Below are 26,970 nucleotides of genomic sequence, written 5' to 3'. Positions count from 1 at the left end.
ACTTAAGTAGTGTCGCAACGACAAACTCGAGTACCTCTTTGGAAAGTAACTTTGGCGAGATCGGAGAACGCACTTCGTCGTTAACCAGCATCAGCTATTGGGCGTGGCATCAATCGAACTCCTCTATGGGTGGCGAGGTGAGCACCAATAACAACAATGGTGTGTCAGAGGCAAGCAATTCAGGACGAACGGTGGGCGACATTGGTTTAACAGCGAAACAAAATAAACAAAAGCAAAAACTAAAATCACAAAGCAGTAGTAAAAGTGATATTCACCAGCAACAAACAAGTCGTAGTTGCAGCATTACAAGCGAGAGCAGTTCAACGAAGCTCACACGTCTTCAAAATCTTCTTTTTAAGTCAAGTAATGAAAGTACAAAAAGTATCCACGCGCACTCCAATGAGGGATTCACGGCTTCGTCACATAATTCTTCTTCAGGTGAATGGGAGAATTTGGGATTTTCAACAACTAGCGGTAGTTGTAGTCACGTAGCTGCCGATTTCTATGTCGGTAGTTTTCCGGAAGAATCCGATGATATTGATAGCGCATTTACAGTGGCCCTACCAGCAGATAGTAATACAGTTGCCACGTCAAAGCCAATACTAAAACGTAGTGACTCAAATGAAACAGCCGGATCGTATTATCAGTATACGTTAACCTCACCGAATAATCCTTTTTTACCAGAAATTATCGCCCGTACCTATCATAGCGTCTATGATGAGGAGAACGAGCCTCTCGAGGATAACGTGACCAATGTTAAGTACGGTCAGGGAGAAGACCCGAGTGGGTTAGAATTGGATGGCAGTGGCACACATTCGGCTCAACTACCAACGCCTGTATATAGTCGAGCGGGCTCCCAAGAGTCTACACACAGTGATAGCGCTATTTCAGCAATAGCTACAGTGAAAAGCTGTGCTAATGTACAACTAACTTCTAGTCCTATTAACAGTTCATCATCAACTCCAGGGCGACAGCGTCGTAAACTGTTCATTTTGAATTCGCCTACACGACACTTGCTACATCAACAGCCATCTCACAAACCACAACCGCAAGTTACTACTCCAGATACCTCCCTCCGTACATCTACACCATGTATTTCCGCTTCCGATAGCAATGTTATAAAGAGCCTTAATCCCTTTCTTCCAATTGCGAGTACTGTTGAAGGTATTAACAACAACAACACGAACACAACGACCACATCAACGACGACTAAAACACCAACCGCGGCCATATATAGCGCAACGAAGCGTGCGCCACTAAAGCAATCAGCCGTAACATCTCCAATCGCAATGCCGCAGGATTTGAATACGAAACGCGAGGAATTCTTGCGTGCTACCATGAAGATTTGTTTAGTAGTCTCTCCACCAAATAGTAAATTACAGGTAAATGCCACTAAAATGTCTCATACACACCCTTCTAATGAACTATTTACATACATTGTTTTATACTTTTATATATTTAAAAAATTTTGTGAATAAATAAATTAAGTTTACTAAATTTTAATTTGGTTTTTGTATATTTTAATTTTTAAGAAGCATAAATTAAAAAAAACAGTATTACTTTAGTTTACTTTTCGTTTTTTTTAATCATTTTTTAAAATGAGACTTATCCCGAAGGATCGAGTATATACATATGTGCATATGAGTTCAACACTATGATTTTTTCCCATTAAATGAGAGCACATTTGCAACCCATTAAACAGCGTTTATTTATTTATTTTTGATAGATCGGCTAATTTATTCTTAAATCGATATACAACCTATAAGTCATACTCAGTTTTCTTTCTATGCAAAAAAGGAAGGAAATAACGATATCACTAGTATAAAATATTGTATAAAAGTGTGCATTAATTTTTAATCTGCTCACTTGTAGCATTTTACATTAAAAGTTAAAAAACAGTTTAAGTCGAAGTGGGAAAGTGGGCGCGCAGTTCTCTCTGTCGTTATGTCTTTCCCCAGGTTACCATAAGGCTTTTGTTAGGTTTTATTATGCGTTACCAAGTGCTATAATTCAAATTCGCTATGTGCTATTTTTTATTTTTTATTTTTTATTGATATCGTGTTTATATTTGTTTTGCTGAGAATTTGCGTAATTTACTCGGTAATTGTTTATGTTGGACTTTTAATGAAGTCAGTATTTTCTTGCACCCTTTTAGTTATTTGCTGTGTAGTTTCCGTTCACTATTTTCAAATTGTATAACGCTTTTCCGCTTACCTTCCGTTGGTTAGTTAGGCAATATTTAAGATAATGTTGAATGGATAATACGAAAGATTTAAATTATTATAAAATTTTAATTYTTATCTTGGTTTTCATATCAAATCCTTGTCTTCCTCTTCTTTATTAGTATAAACACAGTTCAYTGAAAATAACTGATCTGCATTTAACCTGTTCAGCAACCACCCATATTTRTTTTAAATGACATTATGTTCCATTTTATATTAAGTTGACCTGCAATGCCTAAACTATTTCTTATTATAATAAAAGTGAGCACCGAAGTTATAATATAATATAGCATAAAAAGATATTAAATGATCTCTATCTAGATTTTGAACGGTGACTGGCTCACAGCTGGTTTTMTTAAAGAAAAGGAGGTGCCGAGCCTGGCCAGTGGTTAGGTGACTCTTCCGCCGCAATGTGAAGTAGTAAGGAAATCACATTGCGACATCAGGTGAAGCTGGCAGCCAGCGGGCTTTATATACTATAAGTAACGCAGTGTTAGCCAGTGCTTAGRTGACTCTCGCGCCGTGATGTGTTTTGAAAATCACGCGGTAAATTCTGGAAGATGGCTGCCAGTTGGCTATATAAGCAACGCAGGGACCGTGCCAACCCGGGTTTTTGGGTGACTGCCGCGATGTGATGTTATGTTATTTGAAAGTCATTTACGGTAAGCTGGCTGCCAGTTGGCTACATAAGTAATGCAGGCAGCGTGCCTGGTCAGTGCTTAGGTGACTGTTGCGTCGTGATCTTATGTTAATATAAGTAAAGCAAGCACATTCTATATTTGTTATTGGTAGCAAAATTTTAATTAATTTGTCTCTTTATAGTTGAAATCTAAAAGCTTAACACACTTGGACGGACTTGACCCCATGGTAGCAGGTCATCGTGGTGTTCCTGTTAGCATAACACCAAATATGGTGAGTTTTTTACAGTTAGTCTCGTAGAAAAATTAATAAAATTTTAATGCATATTCCCTGTTAGGAGTTTTTTGTGTTCTAGTATTTACCTGTCCTAGTATAAATTCCTGGTATAGAAAGAAGTAGTAATCAAGTAAATATAATATAAGGGCTGGTACAACAGTACTATAAAGTGAGAAAATTCTAGAAATGAAAAGCATAAGTAAGAATTTTAACAGAGATATCTATTAAATACCTACTTATTTCATCTCCATTCAGTTTTTTTCATTAAAATCTGCAAAATTACTCTTGTATTATTTTCAGTAAACTGTACTGCAAACATAAATTATTTTGTCTTAAAGTTTAGCCTATGTGAAGATGGATTCATAAAACATAACGGTTAAATATTTATCTTACGAATTAGTATAAAAAAACAAATAAAAACCCAGATACCATCTTTCCTATATAACTATCAATAATATASTAGGCGTTCGAGAGTGTTTATAGGACACTTGAAATGTAGTTTTATTTTATATTAACGCAGTATGCATTTGTGGTGCATGGAAGAAATTTTCTTATTTCTTAAAAATCGTGTTTGCTATCGTCAGCAATTTGTAACGTCTGTCCAAAGTCTGTAAAACGTCCCACATTATTAGCACCCCAAATCCCTCTTCGGTAGTGACAGTCTGGCTTAAAAACAAAATGAATCCCTCGCATCAATTTCAGAGCCGGAGCGAAGTTTGCACCAATACAGCCACTTCAACAATTCAAACCTCTCAACAGCTTTATCCAGATCAATATCCATCTGTGTTGAACTCTTCTTCAACGGTAGCGAATATAACCAGTGAAGAGACAATAGCTCCAACAGGCACCAGGCCTGTGATGAGTTATAAGAAAAAATCTCCGTTTGTACAGCGTAAAAAACCACTGCTAACACGCAGTGAGGTGAGTTAAGTGTTATTCGTGTGTTCGTTTAGACGTGTAGATAATTTTTCGTATTTCTCTGGCTAGAACATTATGATTTGCATATTTATTACCAGTTTTGCTTTATGTACTTCCAATTCCGAATTTCACCCTTTCAGAGCACTATTTTATCTTAATTGCCTTACCGCATACCAAATTTTATGAAGCTACCTTTTTTGTTCAAACTATCCATATTAGCGTAGATAAATATAGCGAAATCAGTTCGTATCCGTTGACGTATCCATCCAGTCGTCGGAGATGACATTATACTATGCGAAAAACTGGATGAACAAGCAAATATACGCAGCAATAAAGAACTCAACTAATTTAATTTTTTACCTCAAGTTACTTGCTAGATTTTAGTTACATTTTCTATCCTCTACTTCGTTACAGCATTTTACCCTAAACTTATCAATATTTGCATCCTTTTTCTTATGCAACTTCTTCTTCCGCGTTATTAAATTTCACAAGTAAAGAGATTTGAACTTCCGACCCTTTAACCCAATTCCAATTATCAATATTACTTACATGTGGTAGTTAGAAATGTGTATATGCACAAATGTATTTATTCATATGTCAATTTCTTGGCATTTGTATTATTCAAATGTGTTGCTTGAACCTTTCCAACGAGAGTCTATTAAAACTATTTATGAAATATTCTTAGGTCACGAGTTCGGAATACTTTTCTGTGAGTTTTTGTACAGATCAAGGTGGTGTTGAGGAGGAATTCATACCAGCGACCAAAGGCGTAACTTTGCAGTAAGTATTATACTTTTGGACTTACAGCTTCTAGCGCTAACTATGTTCACTTATATATTCTATGTATTTCTCAGTTCCGCGCTAAGTCAAGCATTGAAAAGACGCAATTTAACATTTTCACAAATCGCCATTACTGATAATAATCCCCCTAGTAGCTTTTTAGAAACAGGTACGTAAGTCAATAACACAAAAACTTCATTCAGTATGCTCGATTAATCAACCCCTCAACGAATAATTGAAATCATAATTGATTTTTCCCATAAATGGTAATTTCAATAGGATACTCACCATTAGCAAGTTCTTTGGATGAAAATRCTGAAGTAGAAAACTTAGCTGGACATCATTTGACTGTAACTGAAAGCGATGGCAGTCGAAAAACTTTGCAAAAGGCCGCATCATTTGTAAGAAATATCCAATCGAAATCTGTTGGTTTTCTGAAAATAATACGTTTATCATTTAGGGTTCCCGCACTCGTCCACCGCGATTGCTCTCTTCCGCCTCTACGGAAGAGACCAGCGAAGCCGCTGTTCCAGGAAAACAACTCAAACAACGCTGGTCCGGTTTGTTCGGTATTAAAAATCCACAGCAAAGTCAATTATGTGAACTACTTAATAGTTACGCAAAGAATGGTGTACCACAAAAGAGGGCATCAGTAAATTTCGATCATCCGGATTTTGATGCGGCCTTGGCGTATTTGGACAATATGCACAAGTCGTGGAAGGATATTGTGGATAGCACAACTATGAATGACAGCGAAATGAGAATACAAACTGCAATTTGGGAGTTAGTTACCACCGAAGTATACTACATTCACGCACTCCAAACAGTAACGGATGTAAGTATTTGATGACAACAAATATACYGTCCAGTAGTAAAAGGGCTTTTTGATTGCAGCTCTTTTTGGCATGTTTAGAAGCTGTACAATTGGAGCGACTGCTTACCGATGTAGATCAACATCGACTATTTTCGAATGTACGGGATATATGCGAAGCCAATCTTAAGTTCTGGACTCTTTATCTCTACCCCATGGTGGCGCACAGTGTCGCTACTGGTGAACCTCTACGTGTGGCTTTCTTCCAACAGGGTTTTGTTGCTTTCGCCTCAATATTCGCACCATACAAAAAGTATTGTGCAGAACAGAGTACTTGTCAATTCTATTGCAAGGAACTTAACCATAACAATGCACTTTTTACATCTTATTTGGCCTGGTGTGAGTCGCAAAAGCTGTGTAATCGGCTCCGATTGGCCGACATTTTAGTGCGGCCGATGCAGCGATTGACCAAGTACAGTCTGCTTTTGACAGCGATCAAGAAGCACATGTTGGATATGGAGCAAATCGAGTCAGTCGATTCAATGGTACTTTTATATATACATATATAGTATATCGATTATCACTTACTTTACCCATTGCGATTTTTAGATCCATTCGGTTGAGAACTTCGTGTTTAGTGTGAATAACCACTTGACAACGCGACAGGAAAATGAACGTTTGAAAGGTGTTATGGCGCGAATTGAGTCCTATGATGTAGTGGTAAGACACAAATGTGAAAGGCATAACTAAAAATGTTTGCAAAATTTAACCTTCCTCTCTAAATATTGTGATCGATAGGACACCAACAACGAGCAACTAGACAAAATTATAAAGCAATATAATAAAATGTTTGACTTGTGCGCTCCAATGAAAGGATGTCCAGCGCACCAAGTGCGCCATCTCTTCATGGAAGGCGACCATAAATTTAAAGACAACCTTGGCAAGACCGACGTTCATTGTTTTTTGCTGACGGATATGCTGCTTATCTGCAAAGCGATCGCGAAACGTGGTCTCGGTTCGCTGAAAGTGATTCGTCAACCGTACTTAACCGATAGACTTGTTGTACAACAAAGCAATAATATTTTAAATTGTATCTACCTCAATGAATTTGAAGTGGTTGTTACTGCATTCACTCTACAATGTTCGGAGGCAAAAAATTGGTATGAGTCAATAAAGCGCGCTAAAATGATTTACACAAGACTGAAACAAGGTACCGGCAATTGGGAAAATGTCCGTTTGGTTGCGGGGAGTGGAGTAAGTGGCAGCACAGTGGATGCACTTGGCATAAAAAAATCGCCAATGAATTCGTCAATATGCAGTCACGTATCTAGCGCCAATAATAGTCACAGCGGCTCTACCGAGTGGAATGATTCGCGTAATATATCGGTGGAATTTGAAAAGACCAATTCATTATCCAGTGAGGATGGCTCTATGAGTGAGTAGAATCCGTTTGTAATATTCATTAATTTTATTTCATATATTTTGTAGGCAAAAATTTGCAATCCGGTCCACTCAAACTCAAAGTTAACACTGCAAGGGCGAACACACTTTCAGTACAGCCACTTAATCATTTGGGACAAAGTCTGCCGAACCTTAACCTGAACCAAAGCCATACGTAAATACTATTCGCTTATTATCTCATTGAAATGTATTTGTATTTGTATATATTCGAAAACATGAAAAATATTACATTTCTATTCATTTAAATACTTTTTCAAACATTTTCATATGAATTAGAAAGATTTTAACTACCGCGAAATGTGATTTAACTCGCCCCTCTCTCTTTCTCTCCTTAAACATTGTACGTATCACCTAAAACTACTCGAGTTTAATATGGGGTTATATATAAATGATCAGGATGACGAGAAAAGTTGAAATCCGGTTGACTGTATACCTGTCCGTCCTTATGACTTAAGTAAATAGTGTAAGCAAAATGCTAAGGCATACTTAATGCCTAATTTCTTTAAAAACCGGCGATTTGGAACACATTTTTATTTTTTTTACATTTTTGGGTAAATCCAAATTAATTTTTTCTTTGATGAAAATATGCCCCTTGCAATTCTACAAATTTCTGCATTTTTATATTTTCTCTACGACCAGTAGTATAGAAGTTATAAGCATTTTTGTATTAGCTTGTATTCTGCAGCTGCTTGCTGCATGCTCCTGGTCGCCTGGTAGAAATCTGAGATTTTGSTACCAAATTGAATGCAATTTTTCCTGCTGCGGCGGCAGATTCACCACAAATTTGCAGCATACGCAAAGGGGCGAGATGGGGAAAACGGATGCGGGATATACATTGCATACCCAAAGGGGCGAAATGTGAAACACGGATGCGGCCATATGCAATGCCCGGAAACAGGAAAAGACCCTCTACCGGAAACGAACTAACGGTAGCATACTTCCGGTTTGGAATCAAACCGGAAGTGGTGAACCGGAAACGGAAGTGAATAACCGGAAGTGTCCAATATTTCCGTTTCCGGACCTCTGTTTCCGGTTTGGTTTCGTACCGGAAGTGCGGTACCGTTAGTCTGTTTCCGGTTGCGGTCTTCCTGTTGGCCACTTCCTGYTTGCCCTCCTACCTTTCGGGCCGGAAGTCTGGTACCGTTACTTCTTTTCCGGTCGGGCCACTGTTTCCGGGCAGTGAATATGGCCGCATCCGTGTTCCCCATTTCGCCCCTTTGCGTATGCAATGTATATGCATGCATCCGTTTTCCCCATCTCGCCCCTTTGCGTATGCTGCAAATTTGTGGTGAATCTGCCGCCGCAGCAGGAAAAATTGCATTCAATTTGGTGCCAAAATCTCAGATTTGTACCAGGCGACCAGGAGCATGCAGCAAGCAGCTGCAGAATACAAGCTAATACAAAAATGCTTATAACTTCTATACTACTGGTCGTAGAGGAAATATAAAAATGCAGAAATTTGTAGAATTGCAAGGGGCATATTTTCATCAAAGAAAAAATTAATTTGGATTTACCCAGAAATTTAGAAAAATAAAAATGTGTTCCAAATCGCGGGTTTTTGAGGAGAAAGTCGTCAAAATGATTATTTCTCCTAAGTGACGGTGTTGAAATGTGGTGTGGGAGGACTTCCRAACGTCTCTCTGTTTATTCCGAGCCAAAAAGGAACGTTTTGTCCATAAACAATTAGTTTTTAGCCGACAAAGTGAGGTATAAATATTATTCATGTGCTGTTATTATATATCATATAAGTATGTGTAGACATGTGAGAAAGTTCTTTTCTYATAAATTTTTATTATTTTTATAATTTTTTCTTTGTTTATTTGCTTTTTCGCATGCTTTATTTTTATTCACGTGGCTTATCATCGGTTCGCTACACCATACTCAATGCTCAACTTTGTTTTCTACGGAATTGGAATTAAGTACCCTCGACAGTAACCTATATTATACTTATAGTAATAATACACTACTGGTACCTGGCACGACAACAAGCCATTCCGGAAATTTGTTGCTTTCGCCTAGTCATAGAGGAATTTCTTATCCACCTCCTAGTCCAACAAGGTGAGCTAATTCGAAAAATGAAATGATATGATTGCACATAAGTATATGTACATACATACCTTGTGCCATTATTTGGCAATTTATATATATTTGTGATGAAATTTTCCAGAGTTCCACTTCGTCGCGGCATGGCCTTTTCTACCTCCACCAAAAATCCGCCACTTGTCAAAACTCGCAATATTACGTCACAGAATAGCATTAACTGGTCACAACCGCAATCTGCAGCGCCAAACTTACAACACCGACACAAAGTACCAATTAATAGCAGCGTAGCGAGTAACGCATCGAACGCCATGCTATCAACACCTCTTGGTGGAGCACAGCTTACTCAAAATAAAAGTTACGGAACTAACGAAAGTACAACCAGTGCAAGACCTGAAACCATGGCAATTCAACTGTCCAATGATTTGACAGATGGTACTTGCCAACAGCAACAGCATCCTCACCAAATGCCTACCTGCAACGAAACCGATGTTTGATTCGTTTGCAAGCAAATGACAGCAAAAGCAGCCTTTGTACCGCAACGGAATTAAAATATGGAAAATCATGCAACGAAAATATGTTGCTGTTGCGGTTATTGGGAAAGAGAGTAATTGAAATAGACTATTCCTGGCTTTATTTCAAGTACGTAGAGACACAAACCTATAGTATGTGCATATACATATACACTTATAAAGGAACATTAGTGGCATTAATTGCGTTATCGCAAATGCAAACTGACATAGTCAGTTGATTCATGTATGTTGTATTTTATAGATTATAAAGCGTSCGGAAGGATTAAAGGGCTAACATGCGTACAAACCAAAAACTAAACCTTTGTATACAAAAAGATACTGTAGAAAACATGTTGTTTATTAAATTACTTTTGACAAAAAGCTGCAAAATTTTAACAAAAAATATGAAGGCAAATAGGGATTAGTAAAATACTAGGGAATAGTTATTAGTACATACATATGTAGTGGATATCAATTTGTATTCAAATCAAATATAATATATACCAATAATAATTTACAAGTAATGTAGCAATAGATTGCATAAAATCAGAACAACTAAATAAAATATCAAAATCAAAGCAAAAATATTTAAAGAAAGTAAATAAGAAACATCAACCATATTTTACCAATACAAAGTATGCAACGATTTTTTATATTTTAAATTTAAAAATATGTAAGTTCATAAGATTTAATCAAATCAGTAGGAGGAAATGTGTAGTGAAGTAAGCATCACCATATGGCATCAAATGTACAAGTGTACATACATAYATATATGTATGTCTCCACAAAAATGTGGATATTTAGTAATGGTTGTAGTGCTGTTAATAAGTTAATTAGGTTATTGTATAAATGCAACAATATGTAGAAATGGCGTTAGAAGCCTGAATAACGAACTTGTACTTATAGAAATTCTCCTTTCACTTGTGTCCTTCCACAAGCCTACAGCTGTGAACGTAGTAGTATATTCAGTGTATTTTATATATATTTTTTTACAATCAGTAATACCTTATAATGTTTAAATAGGCGAGCAATTTTATTGTAAATAAATTTGTAGTTTATCTAAAACCGCGTAGCCATTAGAGTTTGTATTAAATTGCAAGAAAATTATTCAAATTGCTAGCATTCAGATAACTGGTATAAAATATACAACAAATAAATGTTATACCTAAACTGTATTAGAAAGTAAAAAAAAAACTGATTAAAAAGTATATTTTATGTAAAACTAGTATTTGCTTATTTATAAAAGAGCAGCATTGGCCAAGGCAACAATTTTATGCCATATATACATACAAATAAGTTGTAGCTTTGGCCATGACATATTAGCAACAATACGAGAAAAAAATATTTATGCACACTATTAGACATACATATTTTATTAAAAACTGTGATTCCATAATCATTGAAAATACATTAATCACAATCTATTCTTGTTTTTCCTTCCATTATGTATATAATGTTGTAATGTTGTTGCAACGGTAGTTATTTGTTCGTTAGCCTTTCATAAATCTGATAAATAGGGATTTATATTAACAAAGCTGTTGGTAAAATCAAAAACGCTTTAGCAAAATAGCTTAGCATGTCAGAGTTAAAAGTTGAGATATTACGTCAAAAGGAAACGTCTTCTTTATTTAAAACTCTAGTAATTCAATGTTTCCTATGATATTTAGAATTTCAGATCTGTTTGAGGCAGTCATAAAGTTTTGAGCTGTCTCTACTAAATTAATTAAAATTAATTAAAATAATTTAATTTTTCCGTTTAAAGTTCTATAAATATACAGCTTTAGAAATATTGTTGGTAATAGGAAAGCTTAAGAAGCTTGCTAATTTGTCCTGTAAATAATTTTAATTATTTAGTAATTGGTCACAAATACCGTTGTGTTAATACTACTATATTATCAAATTCTAAAGTAATTGTAAAAATATACGAATACATGCGTGTGAAACTGTAAAGAGAACATCAATTGATTATTAAGTACAAAGTAAGTAATATAAATAAAAACTGTACAATACACCTGCATACATACTTAAATATTTATGCGTTGACTTTTATTGTAATATACATACTTGTGCATTTTATATAAACTTATGTATTTATATGYATTCTTATATATGACTAAGCCATCTACCACTAATCGGTTACTTAGAAAACTATCATAACACGTTTAAATGGCACCGCTTATATAATTAAATAGAAAAAAGTACTTCCAACTGTGAGACTTTGATAAGCTTAGTTCATCTGAAAACTAACTACCTTGGTACTCCGCGTCTTGAACCTGTTTCAATAATTTTTCATTTTGTCGCAGCCGCARCCATATTCACGAACACAACATACTTTGCTTACGTGTGGCCTCAGTAGGACAGCTTTAATTACCCGCATAAGGAATTTCGCAAATTCATCATCTGTTATTAACTTAGACAAATACTTACTAGTATTATACAACTGGTTTAATTGAATGAGGAAAATCCGTGTCAAAGCAATTCATCTTAAACTTGTAAGATGCAAAAAATTTCCCGGCCTTGCAACTTATCAAAAAAAAATTCTTTCAAAATATAGATAAAAGCTAAATATTGAATTTTCAAAAGTGAGAGGAAAACGGTGAATGTTTCAAACATTTAATTAAATAACAACTAAAAGGCAAATATATAATATGGTATTCCACCCCAGTAATAGTTCACTATTCATGCAACCATTCACAAGTAGATATTGTAGTTTACATATTATATGTATGTATATATGACTAAACACATTAATATATTTTAAATTTAACAAGAAGGTGTGAAAATAGTTCTAAAATTTATTATGTAACATACAAAATGCTGATTTGATTAAATGTGAAATCGAAAGGTTTTAGAGGAAATCAATATTTACAATATATATATACATATATATAAAAAAAAACATTGAAATGTCTTCTACTCTGACGTTGTATTAAGAAAAAAATAAATAAATAAATAATGGGAAAGTTTCTATCGAAAACAAACACGTTAAAGCTGAGAAAATAATAATTTTGATACTAGAAGCGCAAAAATTGTGTCGTAAGTATGTATGGCGATCATTGCAGTTCTCTCACAAATTTCTAATGAATGGAAAGAGATATCGACGCATCATTAGCAAACGCAGATATTTTCGCCTTAATCTAATAGACTGACAGAACCGAATKGAAAATCTGAATAGAATAATTTAATATTTATATAAAGGTACTGGATCAGTGTGATCGYCAGAAAATATTAATCTATAGGTTATTGTTCGCTATGATGCATTTTGCTTGCATTTTCCTTTAACGTATACTGATGCGATATGTTATGTGTATTTTACATCGTTTGCGATTTCTTTATGTATATAATATTTAACGTAACGTAATTTCTAATAGAAGATTAAATTTTCAAGTTCACTAACAGGTTCTATGTGATTATAACAAGAGTATATTTATTCAGTTCGACTTCAATAATTTAAGCGTATTTAGTAAAATCACGATTAGTGTTGTGTTTCTTTAAATGGTCGCTCGTATGCTCTTCAGCTTCAGCACCTGAAGAAGTTCCGGTTTGATGTTGATCATTTTGTTGCTCAATTAACTGTAAATTTTGTTTTTCCGCACTAAATATATTGTTATTACTAATATATATATTTCTTACCTTTGTTCGCAGCCTTTTAATTATTCGCAAGCGTTCTAGCCAATTGGAAGCATATGGATTTTTCTTCTGCAGGCTCTGGTATACTTGTGAAGCGAGCTGAAAATAATTTGACAAAAAGAGACAAATAATAAGTGCATTAAATATTGGGTAGTCGAAAAAGTCGTTTCGTATTACTAATCAAACTAATAGATAATATGTATGCTAAAAAGCACATATCTACTTACGTTCGCGTGCAATGCGAGCTGTCGAGCCAATAATGGTGCACTGTGATCTGAAACAATTTTTGGTTCGGGATGGCACACGAATTTCGATATTTCCGGCCGCGCTTTTACATAAACGCGGTTACTATTCAATTCTAAAGGTTCTACAATAACGCAAGCATAGTTAAAGTGGCCCTGGAAGAAAGTATAAAATACAGAATAAGAACTACAATTACAGTTGTTCATACATACCGATATTGTATTTAGATTATACTCTTCGCCACTCTCATTATAAACGATTTTAACGAAATCGTTACCGATGTGTTTTTTCTTTTCGTTGCAATTTGGATCTTTCTGCAAGTTAGTCGGCATCAAAGTGGCGACATGGAACGTTACCTAAGTAGTACAAAAATACAAATAGTTATACACAACTTAGTTAATTAATAGTTGCAGAGCTTTTAATTCACCTGCACAATGTCGTCTTTCCAAACGTATGTGAACTTTCCATCTGCGCCACCTCTGTCTAAGTTAACAAACAAGTTGTTCCGTTCTGCCTCCTTTAGGCTAACAAGTGTGCCGATATTACTTAAGAACTCTACGTACCTCATACTACCATGCGAATTACGTAGAATTTCGACTACATTGTTACATTGGCCTTGTCCAACGTAGAGCACACCTATCTTGTGTGTCTCAAAAGGTGGTGCTAAGTCAAATACAGTTAGTACATTAGTTTCTTCTTGTGGAACTTTGATGGGTACATCTGTCACTTGCAATTGGCCAGTATGGTAAAGTTGCATGAACAAAAAACTCGGATTCATACAGAGTTTCGCGTTGACTGATGGTTTAGATGTATTGTTAAAGCTTCGGAAGTTCGACGTAGTCGGACGAGAACGGCCGTTTACCTCACGGACTACGGAAATGGTTTTCGAGCGCYCTCTCATCATGTCACCATTACTATTATTTCCATAATCACAGGGGCCTCCTCCCAGGTATGATGAAGCACTTGTGAGGTTTGCATTGCCTCCACCGCTGCTACTTGATTTAGCAAGTCCCTGGTGGTTTGTTGGTGCGTTAGTAGTAAAAGTAGTGGTCTTATGACCACTGTTGGGAGGCTGTTTGTCCAATCGTGGTGATTGCGGTGACGGTACTGCTGCTGGAGAATGTGGCGGCTTCGTCACTACCTTTTCTATATCCACATTCAGTTTCAGCGACGAACTAGATGTCGATTGTTGCACCGCGTTAGCTGGCATGCTGGCGCTAATGCTAACATCATCAGCTGAATGTTGTTTGGGTGGCAATGCAATAATCGCTGCATTATTTGTCAATAGATTTTTTGCCGTTGTTGCTACGGAACCAGCCGAAAAGGATGAAAGAAGTTCATTTCCTGGCACTCCCGATGTTGCAACTCCTAGAGTATCGGCAGATTGCACCTGTGGTGGCGTGGAGCCGGCAATTTCTTCTGGGATCGCTTCACAGCTGACTCTCATATCTTTTGTATATTGTACRCTCTTTTTCTTTTGTTGTTGCAGTTGCTGACTATGAGCCTCCTCAAGACCTTGAAAGCTCGCAGAATATTTACTACCTTTTATTTTGGCTGATTCCGCAGACAGAGGCACTGGTTTTGCTGCCAGAAATGTCTGTCTCCAACTAGAACTCATCTCGGGGCTTGAATTTACACGCCGCACAGGATTGCGCGCACGCGATAATTCATCTGCGAATTGCCTCGTATTATCATCTGCTTCTCCATCGCTTACGCTATCGGCTAAGGCCTCCTTTCCGCCAATACGTTTACTTGTTAATGGTTTGGGTATGTCGATAGCAGCGGTACTCAGAGAAGAACCCAAAGAGGGCACAGCTGTTGACGATGAAATCTCCTCTTGACGTTGCAGAGCTCGAACCTTTGTGTTGGTGCCCGCCGTTTTTTGTTCATCTGCAATTATTGGAGCACTTCCCACAGGCTGTACTGATCCATCGTTATCTGCACTTGTATTGGATGAAAAAGCGTTAGAAATACCACCAACAACGGATTTTCCGTTTTCTGGTTGCAGTTCTGGCATTAAGGTAGAGTGTGCGAAGTCGGGCCCAAACACACCGCCATGAGATGTTGGTAAAAAGAGTGAAACTATGTTACTAAATGGCACATCATGTCCAAAGCAATCGTTTGCTATTGGATTCTGTATGCGTGTTATCCAAGAAATGTTGCCTGTGGGTCGACGTATCAATATTTCTGCCCATCCACTACATGAACGTACACAAAGTTGCTGCTGCACTGACTGTAATTGTGTCGGAGAAGCACTTATACTCGTTGTTGAAAGTGAATGACCACCCTGTAGTGAAGTAGTACTGCCAACAGCGCCCGCAACTCCCTCTGAGGGTTCTGGATTTGAACCACGACGTGAAAGCGCCTCTAACGAAGCGGTAGAACTGTTTGATATTTGTCGCTGAGTTATGGCAATGTTTGAACTAATCGCGCCCGAAGCAGAGGACGAAGAGGAAGTGAGATCAGTGCTACCTGCGGACTCATTTCCACTACTGTACTGTAGACTGGCTTTGGTATAGCGACGTTCTGCGGCCAATGGAGTGACTGAAGACTGTGTATTGTTAGTTTCCGGCGATAATGGTGCTGTACTACTCGAATCACTTTTACTCGCTACCAAGCTACTGCTACTGATTGCCTGTTTTCCTATATGAGAACAACGATCGCATAGGCCGTTTCGTATAGGTCCAGTAGGGCAGCCAGAAGTTGTAATTGTTACCAAGTTATGTCCAACTACCCATGTCTGCGACAAACCGTCTTTTAATAAATATTCCACTGCAGGCAAACTGAAATCGTTTTAGGACAAAAAATTAACTAACTATTAGACCTAGAAATTATACACCAATTAATGAGAACTTACCGCTTAGGTAAAGCCGAACACGGCGAAAAAGTATGACGGGCCAAGAAATCTATACAAGTCTCCGCTAATTCTGCATGAAAACTCTTTAAATTGTCGTTGATTGGCGGTCGCATATCAGAACCGTTTCGTACATTTGTATTACGACTACCGCGTTCTGTCAAGCTTGTGCTGCGCTTGCGATTTGATGAATCTTCATTCAAACTATTTAGATCCTGGCGCTGTATGCTGTGCTTAAACTTGTCAATGTCATCGTATAACATACTGGCGTTTGATTGAATCGACTGAAATTCATACATTTAATTAAAAATTAAAATTCACTTGGGTAGACGTACCGATATTATGTAGGTGACAAAATTCTTGCGCATATCCAGTTTGCATTTTAGAAACCAGCCAGCAATGACATGGTGTGCCAGCGACACCGTATAGTGGTCATATCTATTCGGTTTGGTGTATGGCAAAGATATGGCAAATACATACATGTATTGGCGTGGTATGAAGTTTGTAAAATATTGATTGGGCATTCGGCTCAAAACTAAAAACAGTAAGCCGTGAGCAATTGAGTTAATTCACAAATACAGTACTACATATCAAATACTGTTACACATTACTTGATAGAAACTCCAGCACAGGTATTGCAACCATAGCAGTATCCGACATTTTGCTCATTTGAAGCAATATATCAGCCAATGTGCGCGTCAATGTATCGGGCATTTCAAGAATCATCGTTGTTAACGTATTTATGCAGACATTAGCTGTGCCCGAGAATATGCCGGAGCAAAGCGCTAATATTAATGTATTAATTTGGTGTGATGATATACAATGGTGATAAATCACCAATGAAGCGATTGCAGGCAGGAATAATGCATTCACCTCCTCACTAGTTGGTGCATAAGTAAGATGTAGAGCTTTGTTAACGTCTTGAAAAATGCGAAATAACGAAACAGCTAATGCTTCAATGTCATTTCCTTGGATAAGAGCTTTGTTACATAGCACTTTTGGTAGCTCTTTGATAACTAGTTGTAAAATTTCATAATCTAGAGGATGGTAAATGAAAGTTAAGTATAATATTTATGTTAATAGCTGATGGATATTTTAAGATAAAAATATACATATGTATATACGTTCCCATGACAGACGGGTCTGCGTAACCGAAACTAAGTCTGATTTTTTATCCGCCAAAGGACCGTCAACTCGGCAGAATTCTACTTTGACAACCATAACAATAACATAAAAGCAGATATGTTTTAACTCACCACGCTCTAAGTCTAGGCATTTGATAATAGTTTTGCAAGCCCTGCGTATAGAAATGGTTGTAAAATGAGAGCCCGCTATTAAATCGTGTGATGGTAATTGGTGCCGTGGATGTTGGTTTCCTTGTGGCGGTAAACTGGAATCGATACCCAAGTATGCGCTAAACTTTATGGCGTCTCCATTTTCAGGATCTGGATAGCCTATGTGATAAGAAGCATTTGCACGTGCGCGCAGGAGCCACTTGAAAATCTACAGGAAATATCATAAGTCCAACACTTACTCATTTATGGTGAATCATACCAATTACCTTAAAACGAACAATGCGACCATTTTCGAATACTTTCGGACGTTCATAATGTTGCTCTAAATGACTTATCAGTATGTTAAAAATTTTAATGGCATGCGTTGAAGGCAAGCGATGTAATTTAACAGCAAATATTTCAATTAGCCCATGTACTGCCGTAACGACATCTAATATATCCGATTCACACTTAATAATACAGTCGGCGGAGCTCGTGTGCTGTTCAAATGGCCGGTTAACAAGCTTTTCCAATATATCCAATAGCTCGCCACAGCGTTTGGTATCGCAGTGTCGTGCAAACTCCACCAATGCATTTGCAACAGACACACGAATTTGCAAATCTGTCTCATTAGAAATTTGTGAAAAGTGTGGAATTACGACGCGTTCAAGTATTTCTTCTTCATAGCTGTAACGGTTTAATTCCATAATACGAACCAAGGATTGGATTGCTTTTAGACGCACGTTCGTATTGGGCATTTTATAAAAGCGGCAGATAAATTCGTTGAGCACTTGTAACCATTGAGGTCTTGTAGCGGTTACCTTTGTCGAACGATACTCTATAAGTTTGAGTACAGATGCTTCGCTGCGATTTTCTGCCACGCGTTCGATCAAGTCATAGATCCGATTAATGTTTGCGAGAATTGGGGTAGTGTCATCATACAAAAGTTGTTCAATGCAATCAATATTTTCATGAAAATTTATTTGCAAGTAGTGAAGCCGATCCCGATTGATATTAACTTGCTCTAAAAAAATCGTTGAAGACACGGTTTTATACAAGTTTTTAAAAATGTACACACATATCTATATGATAACTATACTAACCGTAATATTCAATATTATCAAGAATTGTGTTCATTGTATCACAAATACAATCCCATATTATCTCTGATAGTTCCGATTTGTAGTAATTAATAACTCGTCTTACACTTAAAATTACTTCGAACGTCACGATTACTTGTCGACTTTCCAATGCCTGCAGAAGCCATAAATATTAATATATAATTTAGCATAAATTAAAGAGAGTATGTAACTGGAACTTACGTGGAGAAAACAGGTCAGAACCGTAGATGCATAAAACATTGGAGACACTTGAAAAACTACATTTGAACCAAAAATATTCATGTTCAGATGAAACACTGCACCACGTAAGAGTTGTTGGTCTCCGTAAAGACTGCGATCGTTAAGGATGTTGCACATCATTTTCATAGAGTGATATCCCAGTTGTGTGCCTAATAGGTTTTTCATTATCTAAATTAAAAGATTTGTTTTAATAGTAACATATAAAGTGATTCACTCCAAAAACTCGYGAGTTTATGTACACACACATATGACATTAAGAATCGAAAATATTCAGAGTATCATTTATCATTGAATTTGCCTGACTCGAAAAATCATATGAAGCAATGAGATAATTGAACTATGTTACATGTGAAAAATTGAAAAGTGGTGCGGCGATATTAAAGAGGAATATTAACACCTGATGTATTCACTGATTTTAATAAACACACATATATTTGCGTGTGTATTAAAATATGTGCCTTATTAGTGATTGTGAAATTGAGCCCAACCAAAAACTAYGCATGATTGCATCGCTGTTTGACGCGCAGAACACAATTCAATGAACGGAAGTAAATGGATGTTTGGAAAAAATGAGCTGATAAAATGAGTGTTTATTAAAAATTATCATTGCACATTCGGAATAAAAACAACAGTTGGCACAAGAAGTTGGCTCAGTGAAATATTTTCAACGACTACAAATCTGTTTTTGATATAGTTATAAAAAATAAATACATAAGACGTTAATTAAATATGGTAATGAAATGTAAGTGAACAATCACAACACTTGTTAGTTACTTATGTTTAAAGTTGCTAATAATTTTTTTAAATAAAATTTATTTTATAGTGGTTCAAGCAGTCGCATGCCTTTTGGCAATGATATACCAAATTTGTGGAGCAAATCTTGTTGGTACAAAGAGAATAAACGTGAGTTTTGGTTTTTTTTTATTTTGGCAAGCAATAAAAATACAAAGGTATCTTTTTTTTATTTTCCAGGTCCGAAAAGAATATAGTATTTGCAATTTGAAATCAGACTGGGATGTTGTTCAGAGTAAAGAAGACTGCCATAAATTCTACCTATGCCTTAATGGTAATGTAGAGGAATATAGTTGCGCCGATAATTATTATTTCGATCCAAAGGAAAAACGTTGTAAAATAGGRGATTGTTCAACTATGGAGGCACTAGATAAATGCACACCTGAAAGCATACGCCGCATCAGTGACAACTGTCAAACCTTTTCGCGTTGTGAGAATGGAGAATATGTCATACAAAATTGTAAAAAAGAGCAATATTTTTCAACGAAATATGACAGCTGTCAGCCAATATCTACAAGCGCCGACCACAAATGTAGTTGCCTTCTACCTCCTTATGCCATCTTCAGCAATCCAGATAATTGCGAAACATACTATATGTGCAGTGATGGTAAAGCAGTACTACAGCAATGCCCACGAGGACAATATTATAGCGAACAAGTCAGTAGCTGTCTTCCAGATTTGATTGGCATTTGTATAGCTCTGCCTAGCTCAACTGAATTGGCGATAACTAAAATATGTAACAGGTTTGCCAATAATATAGCAGACTTTCAGCTATATTTAAAAGAATGTGATAACTTCTTTTTATGTATAAATGGCCGAATGTTTCCTAGACGTTGTCCACAAGGATCATACTATGATAAAAACAAGCGCTTCTGCCGTTGGGATGTAAATGGGATTTGTACTGAACGGTTGAACAAATTGCATGAAGGATTAAAATACACAGAAAAACCTGAAATTATATATATGAAAGAGCAACCAACTCTCCCTACTACAAAATCAGTTACAAAAGTCAAGCTGGCTAATCAAAATCAAACCGTTGTTCCAAATGTGGAGAACAACACAGATAAAAGTATCAAAAAAGAAATAGAACAGATAAAAGGTTTTGCTTTCGATCAACCGAACAAATCGGTGTATGATAAATTGTCATCAAAATTTATCAATTTTTGACCTCGATTAATACTATGGTATAAAAAGTAATCAACGATTCAAAGGATATTCTTATAAAAGCTTTTAATTGTTAAGATAAAACTCACCTTCCATGACGCCTGACAATATGGTGAATAATTAACTGTACGACATAATGTAATAACACATTGTCTTAGAGGTTCGCTTGGAAATATCGTGTAGCACATAACCATTTCAAGAATAGTCAGACACTGAATACCAATGTCATCTTCTTCAACTGTGCAACTCAGATTACAGGCATTTCTTAAAGAAATGAAAATTATTATATATATGTTTACAGTTTATCAAAAAGACAAAGATACAATAGATACATACTGAATAATACCAACAACTATATCTTTATCCAACAGTGAAGCATTGAACTTAATGATATTCTCCAAAATGCCCAAGAACTCACGAAGTAAATGAGCCTCAGTTATGGCTGGAATCCATTGTAACATAAATTTGCCAATCTATACAAAAGTATTTTAATTCGCTGTTACAAATAAAGTTTCATTACTTACCTCTTCTTCGAAATTTTGTATATCTTTCCCATTATCAGTTAAGGTATCTAGCAAATCTAACCGATGTTTTAGGTCTTCCCCAACTTCATGGTTTTGTATAACAAGAAAAAAATGCTGCCGCAACAAATTCAAGTTTTTATATTGACTGTGAATAAGTCTTTTATAGAAAGTTAACGCTGTTTGGCGACATTCTGCTGGTTTATTTGGTATTATTAAGTCCTTGGTAAGATTCCATAATTCCCTAATGGAAGCCTGTAGATAGCAACACGATTAACCCAATTAAAATTGAGAGTTTGTAATTATTTACCTCTTCTAATTTCATATTCTGCAGCTGCAGTTCCGACAACGTTTTGCATCGCTGAGCAGTTGTCTGTTCAGGTCTTAATTCTCGTTCTACCTCGGGACGCAGGGAACGTTCGCAAGTACCACCTAAAGTTATTCCCATGTAATGAGTAAATGTATTATTCTGGTTTGCAGACGAGTGTAGATGACAAAATTTTTACCAGCAATGCCTTTGGGATTCTTCATGAAGAACTTGAATTTCGACTTCGAAATCTCTCTATCCTTCGAATTCATCTTTATTTGATTTTTTATTCCAACAATGTAATTAATTCACTCCAAAAATCTGATAAATTTTTGCGATAGAAATGTCAACCGAAAATTGACATATGTGTGTATTGCCAGATGCCGTATAAAACAAAATAAATAATCAGCTGTGTTTTAAGTACAATATTATAATTTTTTTTTTCTCATTTAATCATTAATCTAACCACTTAATATTATTTATATATGGTGCAGTAATATTTTCATTACTTTTTATAATTATTAATATTAAAAATATCATGAATTAATATGTAATTTATTATATTGAACTTCCTTTTACTTAGTGGCAACTTTATAACAAATCTACACACCGAGTACAACTCTGGGTAAAAACAGACCAAAACGATTTTGGGAAAGAAAATTAGCGTGAAATTTTTGTTTGCATAAAATATTTAAGATAGTTAGAAAGTCCATAAACTAAGTTCGTTGAAAGAACGTTTGTAAGTTTATACAACTCTAGACCAAATATAAATAAGTCCTGAAACCGTTACTTTTTCTCTTTTCACCGCTTTGTTTCGCGTTGCATTTAGAGCAAATCAACGGCTGTGTTATTGGTTTTTTTTGCAACTGGCAAACATCAATTAGCGGAGTTCCACATAGTAGCCATCGCAAAATAACCGAAGTAGAAAGGAAAAAATAATAAATTTAACGAAAAAAGAGCCAATCAGTTTCACAGGTACGTTGTGACATATTTTAAACTATGTATGTATATTAACTTTAATTTTGACACCCTATTGGCCATTTTTTAATAAAAGCCATAGTCCTTGTGCCACATTTTGGATTTAAAATTTAAGTATCGAGCAGCAAAATTTTTCGAGCACGTGATCAATATCTTGTACAACCAATTTTAATATAAGTACAGTTTTCGTTGGCTTTAAAAATAAAGGAAGTGAATTATTATTATGCACTGTCAACGATAATTAAAAGCTTTGAACTACACAGCCAACATATATCCCTTGAACTGTAAATATTTTCATATTTGTACATATATCGCACTTTCGACATGTGGATACTTTTGTACTAATTTTGCAAAGTGTATTTAAATTTTCGCTTATATGAAATAAAAATTTTGCCAATAGAATTATTTAATAAGCAGACAGGTTTAAAGGACTCTAAAAAGACAGACACATACATATGTATTCATATGATATCCATGCATGTGTGCGTATGTTACATTAGATGCCATCTACCTACCTTTGTTTCATGCTAAATTTTGTTATGTATTTCTAAATTGTTCAAATATCAATGGCATTAGACGACCTTGCAAAAAATATAGCTTCATATGTTTTATGTAATTATAGCAATTTAAATCTTTGAAAAGATGAGCGCCGGAGAAGATTCCAGTTTACCATGCACACCACCGGAAGCCCCTGAAGCTCAAGATCAGGTATGGTTATTGTATTGAATATGTATATAAACTGTAAATTTCTGAGCCATTATAAAGTAAAAGTAAATGTTAGAATCTAGTATTTCAAAACCATTTATTTCTGTTAGGCCAATCCCCGAGAACTAGAGAAAATAGAAGAAGAAAAATTGAAGTCAAAGTATCCATCTGGTCTGCGTGGCCCTGGGGGTCATTCAGCTTTCCTTCAAAAGCGGTTACAGAAAGGTGTAAGTATAATCGATATATTGTAGCCAAACAAAATAAAACAAATTATCATGTTACAAATTTACAGCAAAAATTCTTCGACTCTGGTGATTACCAAATGGCAAAGCAAAAAGGTGGTGGAGTAAAGCAGGTGTTTGCCAATAAAGTGGCAACTGGTGAAGCAATACCTACTCCGGAAACGGTGCCTGCACGTAAAACTTCGATAATACAGCCTTGTACTAAGTTCCCAACGACGAGTTAAAAAAATAAGTAGTGTTTGTCCTTATAAGAAAAATATTACTATATTTTGTCAAAACAACTATATTCTATTTTAAATTTTACTTATCCATATTACTCACCAGTTTTCTCAAACTATATCGTATGAATAGTATCTATTAACTGATTCCTAAATAACATATTTCAATTTAAAAATTCTTTTTGTTTAATCTTGATACATATTCAAAATTTTTAAATTTGTAGGATATTTGAAACATTTAATCAATGGGGATTTTTAAGTTTCAGTTTATAACAAATCATTTATGAAGCAATTTATTGGCGTGTTTAAAATTACACCTAGGAACTTTATTTCGTTAGCTGTAAACTGGAAATCTGAAGAAACGTAATAAATAATTTTTGAAATAAAATTTGGAAGCACCATTATTTTGGTGACAATAAGCAATGAAAGTTTCATTGTCTGAACATGTTCTGCTATGAAGTGAAATGCGATTTGGCAGCACTCTACGAATGATATCACCAAAGGAAAAAGATAAACGTCAATTTATCAGTTTTCCTTTGGTTACTTTAATAATTGCWTATATTATTTACATGTCGTATAATTTTTGCTATCTAGCGAATTGAATATATGAATCATTAGCCTCTATATTATTAATTTCAAATTGTTAGTTTAAATAATTATTTTTAAAGTTAATCACTTAAACATGCAGGTAATTATTCAGAAAATTGTCTATATGACCACAGTCAATCCATATATGGTCATGAAACTGGTCTAAAAATAAAACATTCCAATTGATCGGCATGGGCCAACGATATTATTGGTTCATGACATTTCAAAAAATATGTATGAAGCTATTTTATAAAACATTTTTCTCTCTAAAGGACCCCAATGAGGATACCGAATGGAATGATGTGCTCCGCGCAAAAGGCATCCTTGCACCAAAGCAGAAAGAAGCTGAAATCACAGAGGAGCAAATCCAARAGATGATGGATGATGCCATAAATAGACGAACCGATTTAAGGAGTGGGGAAAATGGTTCAAAGAAAATTGAAGAAATGTTTTTGGATGAATTAGATGAACTGGAAGATTCTGAAGACGAAGAGGTATTAGAACAATACCGGCAGCGACGGATGGCAGAAATGAGGGCATTTGCCGAGAAAGCAAAATTTGGAACAGTGCGGGAAATATCTGGACAAGATTATGTGAGCGAGGTGACAAAAGCGGGTGATGGCATTTGGGTAGTGATCCATCTTTATGCAAATGGTGTACCCCTTTGCTCACTTATTCATCACCACATGCAACAGTTGGCTGCAAAATTTCCGCAAACGAAATTCTTACGTTCCATTGCAACTACTTGCATACCTAATTTTCCTGAAAAAAACTTACCGACAGTTTTTATTTATAACGAAGGCCAATTAAAGAAACAATATATTGGACCATTGGAGTTGAGAGGCGAGAAACTAACGCTCGATGAATTAGAGTTTCTACTGGGAAAAGCCGGTGCAATTTCTACAGAAATAAAAGAAGATCCGAGGCCGCAAATTCGTGATAAAATGTTGTCCGATTTGGAAAGTCAAAATATTGATTTTTATTAATTTAATTTGTTTTTAAATTTTTAAATTTAGACAAGAAATTGCTGTAATTATTAGAAGAAGTGCTAAAAAATATTTATTTCCTCAAATATATGTATGTATGCTTTCTTCGTAAGAAATCAAGATAAATTTTTCCTTGAAGAAGCGTTTATCATAGAACCTTTTGGTTTTATGCGAAAAACAGAGGTATCGATTATATTATATGGGTGTTCAGGGGATGGGTGGATTTGGCGACCACGTCGCGGTTCATAGTCCTCCAGCAAATGTGGTGCCAGCAACATAAACAATTGCTTTAGGAAGAATAAAATTAATATTTGTTTAGAGATTACAAATAACTATTTGTATACCTCTGTCCACGGCGGTAAGCCTATATTGGAGAAGCAAAGTTCCCAATAGGGTAGTCCTAAATGTGCAATGGCCATCCGTAAGTATTCGCTAAATGTATCGGATAGAAATATCAATTTCATGGCATTTAACTCGAAAAGGTAGAATTTTGGATTGGTCGAACAATTTGCCTCATAGAGCATACACACTTTGGCAACATCATTGACATTATGAATTTCAAATATTTTTGTCTTTGTTGATATATTTGGTAGTGGATTACCCCATCGATCTTTCCTCGTTAACAATATAGGAACGCTGACACTTGCCCCCACATCCCCACTTGTATCTGTTCCAACATCGTCAGCAACTCTCGCTTCGTTCCCTGCAAGGGTCCTTTGTGATGGAGAATTTGCACTCGAATTGATTAATGGTTCAATGTTGTCACGTAACAAAGTAATTTGGTGAAGATGTGGAATATGGATAAAGCCTACACGGCGCAAATCCTTTGCTGATGAAGGATGAAATTATAAATTTATAATGAAACCAAAAATAAACTCTTACATGCATACTGATAGCTCCACTGTAAGAGAAATCCATCCGTGGACAAATAAAACTTTTTCATATCTTCGGGCAAATATATAGTATTCCTTTGTTCCCAATTAACAATCTGAGTCTTTTCACACGGTTTACGATGTTCACAGTTAACGTTACATACTCGCGGAAGCTTGGCTAATTTGAACATTAAATAAGCAGAATAGAATTATATGTATGTATGTTTGCGCATGAAATTGATGATTGCTTCTTTAGACTTACCAAGTGTCCCCATTAAGCCTAATGTTAGATGATCGTAAAAAATATCTTCAGGTGTCGGCTTCTTTGCCATTTTATGAAATATATTAACATACATATGTACATATGTATTTTTTCAAGAAAAAGTAAAAACTTAAACACATACATACATACATACATATGCCTATACATATAGACGTATGTGAAAATGTCAAGTTACCATAATAAACTATTGTCACGATGGAAACGGAAAACTGAAATATTGATTTTGTATTCATACATATGTACATGCGAAATTTAAATTGTTTAGAATCGTTTACCAGTTGGAATTATATTAT

General features: G+C 35.6%; 6 protein-coding genes across 16 annotated transcripts in view; 4 read left to right on the top strand and 2 right to left on the bottom strand.

Annotated features, from left to right (window-relative positions):
* Positions 1-10,812, top strand: part of LOC108971514 — a 52,061-nt gene extending 41,249 nt beyond the window's left edge. For 6 of the 11 annotated variants that reach the window (XM_018937633.1, XM_018937630.1, XM_018937632.1 and 3 more), the window contains 12 exons: positions 3,045-3,134; positions 3,840-4,058; positions 4,741-4,835; positions 4,910-5,004; positions 5,115-5,236; positions 5,296-5,670; positions 5,730-6,191; positions 6,256-6,366; positions 6,445-7,081; positions 7,135-7,261; positions 9,028-9,165; positions 9,275-10,812. In XM_018937633.1, coding sequence (XP_018793178.1) covers positions 3,045-3,134; positions 3,840-4,058; positions 4,741-4,835; positions 4,910-5,004; positions 5,115-5,236; positions 5,296-5,670; positions 5,730-6,191; positions 6,256-6,366; positions 6,445-7,081; positions 7,135-7,261; positions 9,028-9,165; positions 9,275-9,644 — 2,841 coding nt within the window. In that variant the 3' untranslated portion in view covers positions 9,645-10,812. The remainder of the gene's footprint in view (positions 1-3,044; positions 3,135-3,839; positions 4,059-4,740; positions 4,836-4,909; positions 5,005-5,114; positions 5,237-5,295; positions 5,671-5,729; positions 6,192-6,255; positions 6,367-6,444; positions 7,082-7,134; positions 7,262-9,027; positions 9,166-9,274) is intronic. The other 5 variants (XR_001993549.1, XM_018937636.1, XM_018937635.1 and 2 more) reach the window with 5 other exon arrangements.
* A 1,764-nt stretch (positions 10,813-12,576) lies between these two features.
* On the bottom strand, positions 12,577-22,151 carry LOC108971513 (tuberin). The gene is made up of 17 exons (XM_018937627.1): positions 22,005-22,151; positions 21,809-21,930; positions 21,502-21,753; positions 21,314-21,450; positions 21,067-21,241; positions 18,983-19,189; positions 18,764-18,914; positions 17,948-18,684; positions 17,643-17,889; positions 16,998-17,423; positions 16,722-16,921; positions 16,390-16,670; positions 13,960-16,315; positions 13,745-13,888; positions 13,517-13,687; positions 13,293-13,388; positions 12,577-13,232 (listed from the first exon to the last, which is right to left on the bottom strand). The coding sequence occupies exons 1-17, from the start codon at positions 22,075-22,077 to the stop codon at positions 13,110-13,112; spliced, it is 5,898 nt and encodes a 1,965-aa protein (XP_018793172.1). The 5' UTR covers positions 22,078-22,151; the 3' UTR covers positions 12,577-13,109.
* LOC108971519 (peritrophin-48-like) lies at positions 19,683-21,060 on the top strand. The gene is made up of 3 exons (XM_018937647.1): positions 19,683-19,763; positions 19,845-19,924; positions 19,994-21,060. Exons 1-3 carry the CDS (start codon positions 19,751-19,753, stop codon positions 20,978-20,980), a joined length of 1,080 nt encoding a protein of 359 aa, XP_018793192.1. The 5' UTR covers positions 19,683-19,750; the 3' UTR covers positions 20,981-21,060.
* Positions 22,152-22,428: 277 nt separating the features above from the next.
* Positions 22,429-24,124, top strand: LOC108971538 (cAMP-regulated phosphoprotein 19). Its single transcript, XM_018937667.1, has 5 exons — positions 22,429-22,544; positions 22,635-22,780; positions 23,406-23,491; positions 23,599-23,715; positions 23,781-24,124. The coding sequence occupies exons 3-5, from the start codon at positions 23,426-23,428 to the stop codon at positions 23,952-23,954; spliced, it is 357 nt and encodes a 118-aa protein (XP_018793212.1). The 5' UTR covers positions 22,429-22,544; positions 22,635-22,780; positions 23,406-23,425; the 3' UTR covers positions 23,955-24,124.
* A 345-nt stretch (positions 24,125-24,469) lies between these two features.
* LOC108971533 (viral IAP-associated factor homolog) lies at positions 24,470-25,608 on the top strand. Its single transcript, XM_018937662.1, has 2 exons — positions 24,470-24,636; positions 24,809-25,608. The coding sequence occupies exons 1-2, from the start codon at positions 24,631-24,633 to the stop codon at positions 25,520-25,522; spliced, it is 720 nt and encodes a 239-aa protein (XP_018793207.1). The 5' UTR covers positions 24,470-24,630; the 3' UTR covers positions 25,523-25,608.
* LOC108971529 (tubulin polyglutamylase complex subunit 2) lies at positions 25,542-26,789 on the bottom strand. Its single transcript, XM_018937658.1, has 4 exons — positions 26,657-26,789; positions 26,405-26,572; positions 25,867-26,351; positions 25,542-25,809 (listed from the first exon to the last, which is right to left on the bottom strand). The coding sequence occupies exons 1-4, from the start codon at positions 26,748-26,750 to the stop codon at positions 25,639-25,641; spliced, it is 918 nt and encodes a 305-aa protein (XP_018793203.1). The 5' UTR covers positions 26,751-26,789; the 3' UTR covers positions 25,542-25,638.
* Between the last annotated feature and the right edge of the window lie 181 nt (positions 26,790-26,970).

Source organism: Bactrocera latifrons, unplaced genomic scaffold (assembly GCF_001853355.1).
Source record: "Bactrocera latifrons isolate USDA-ARS-PBARC rearing strain unplaced genomic scaffold, ASM185335v1 scaffold_347, whole genome shotgun sequence".
NCBI lineage: Eukaryota > Metazoa > Arthropoda > Insecta > Diptera > Tephritidae > Bactrocera > Bactrocera latifrons.
Note: the sequence above shows the minus strand (reverse complement) of the source record. Positions and strands in the feature narration are given on the sequence as shown.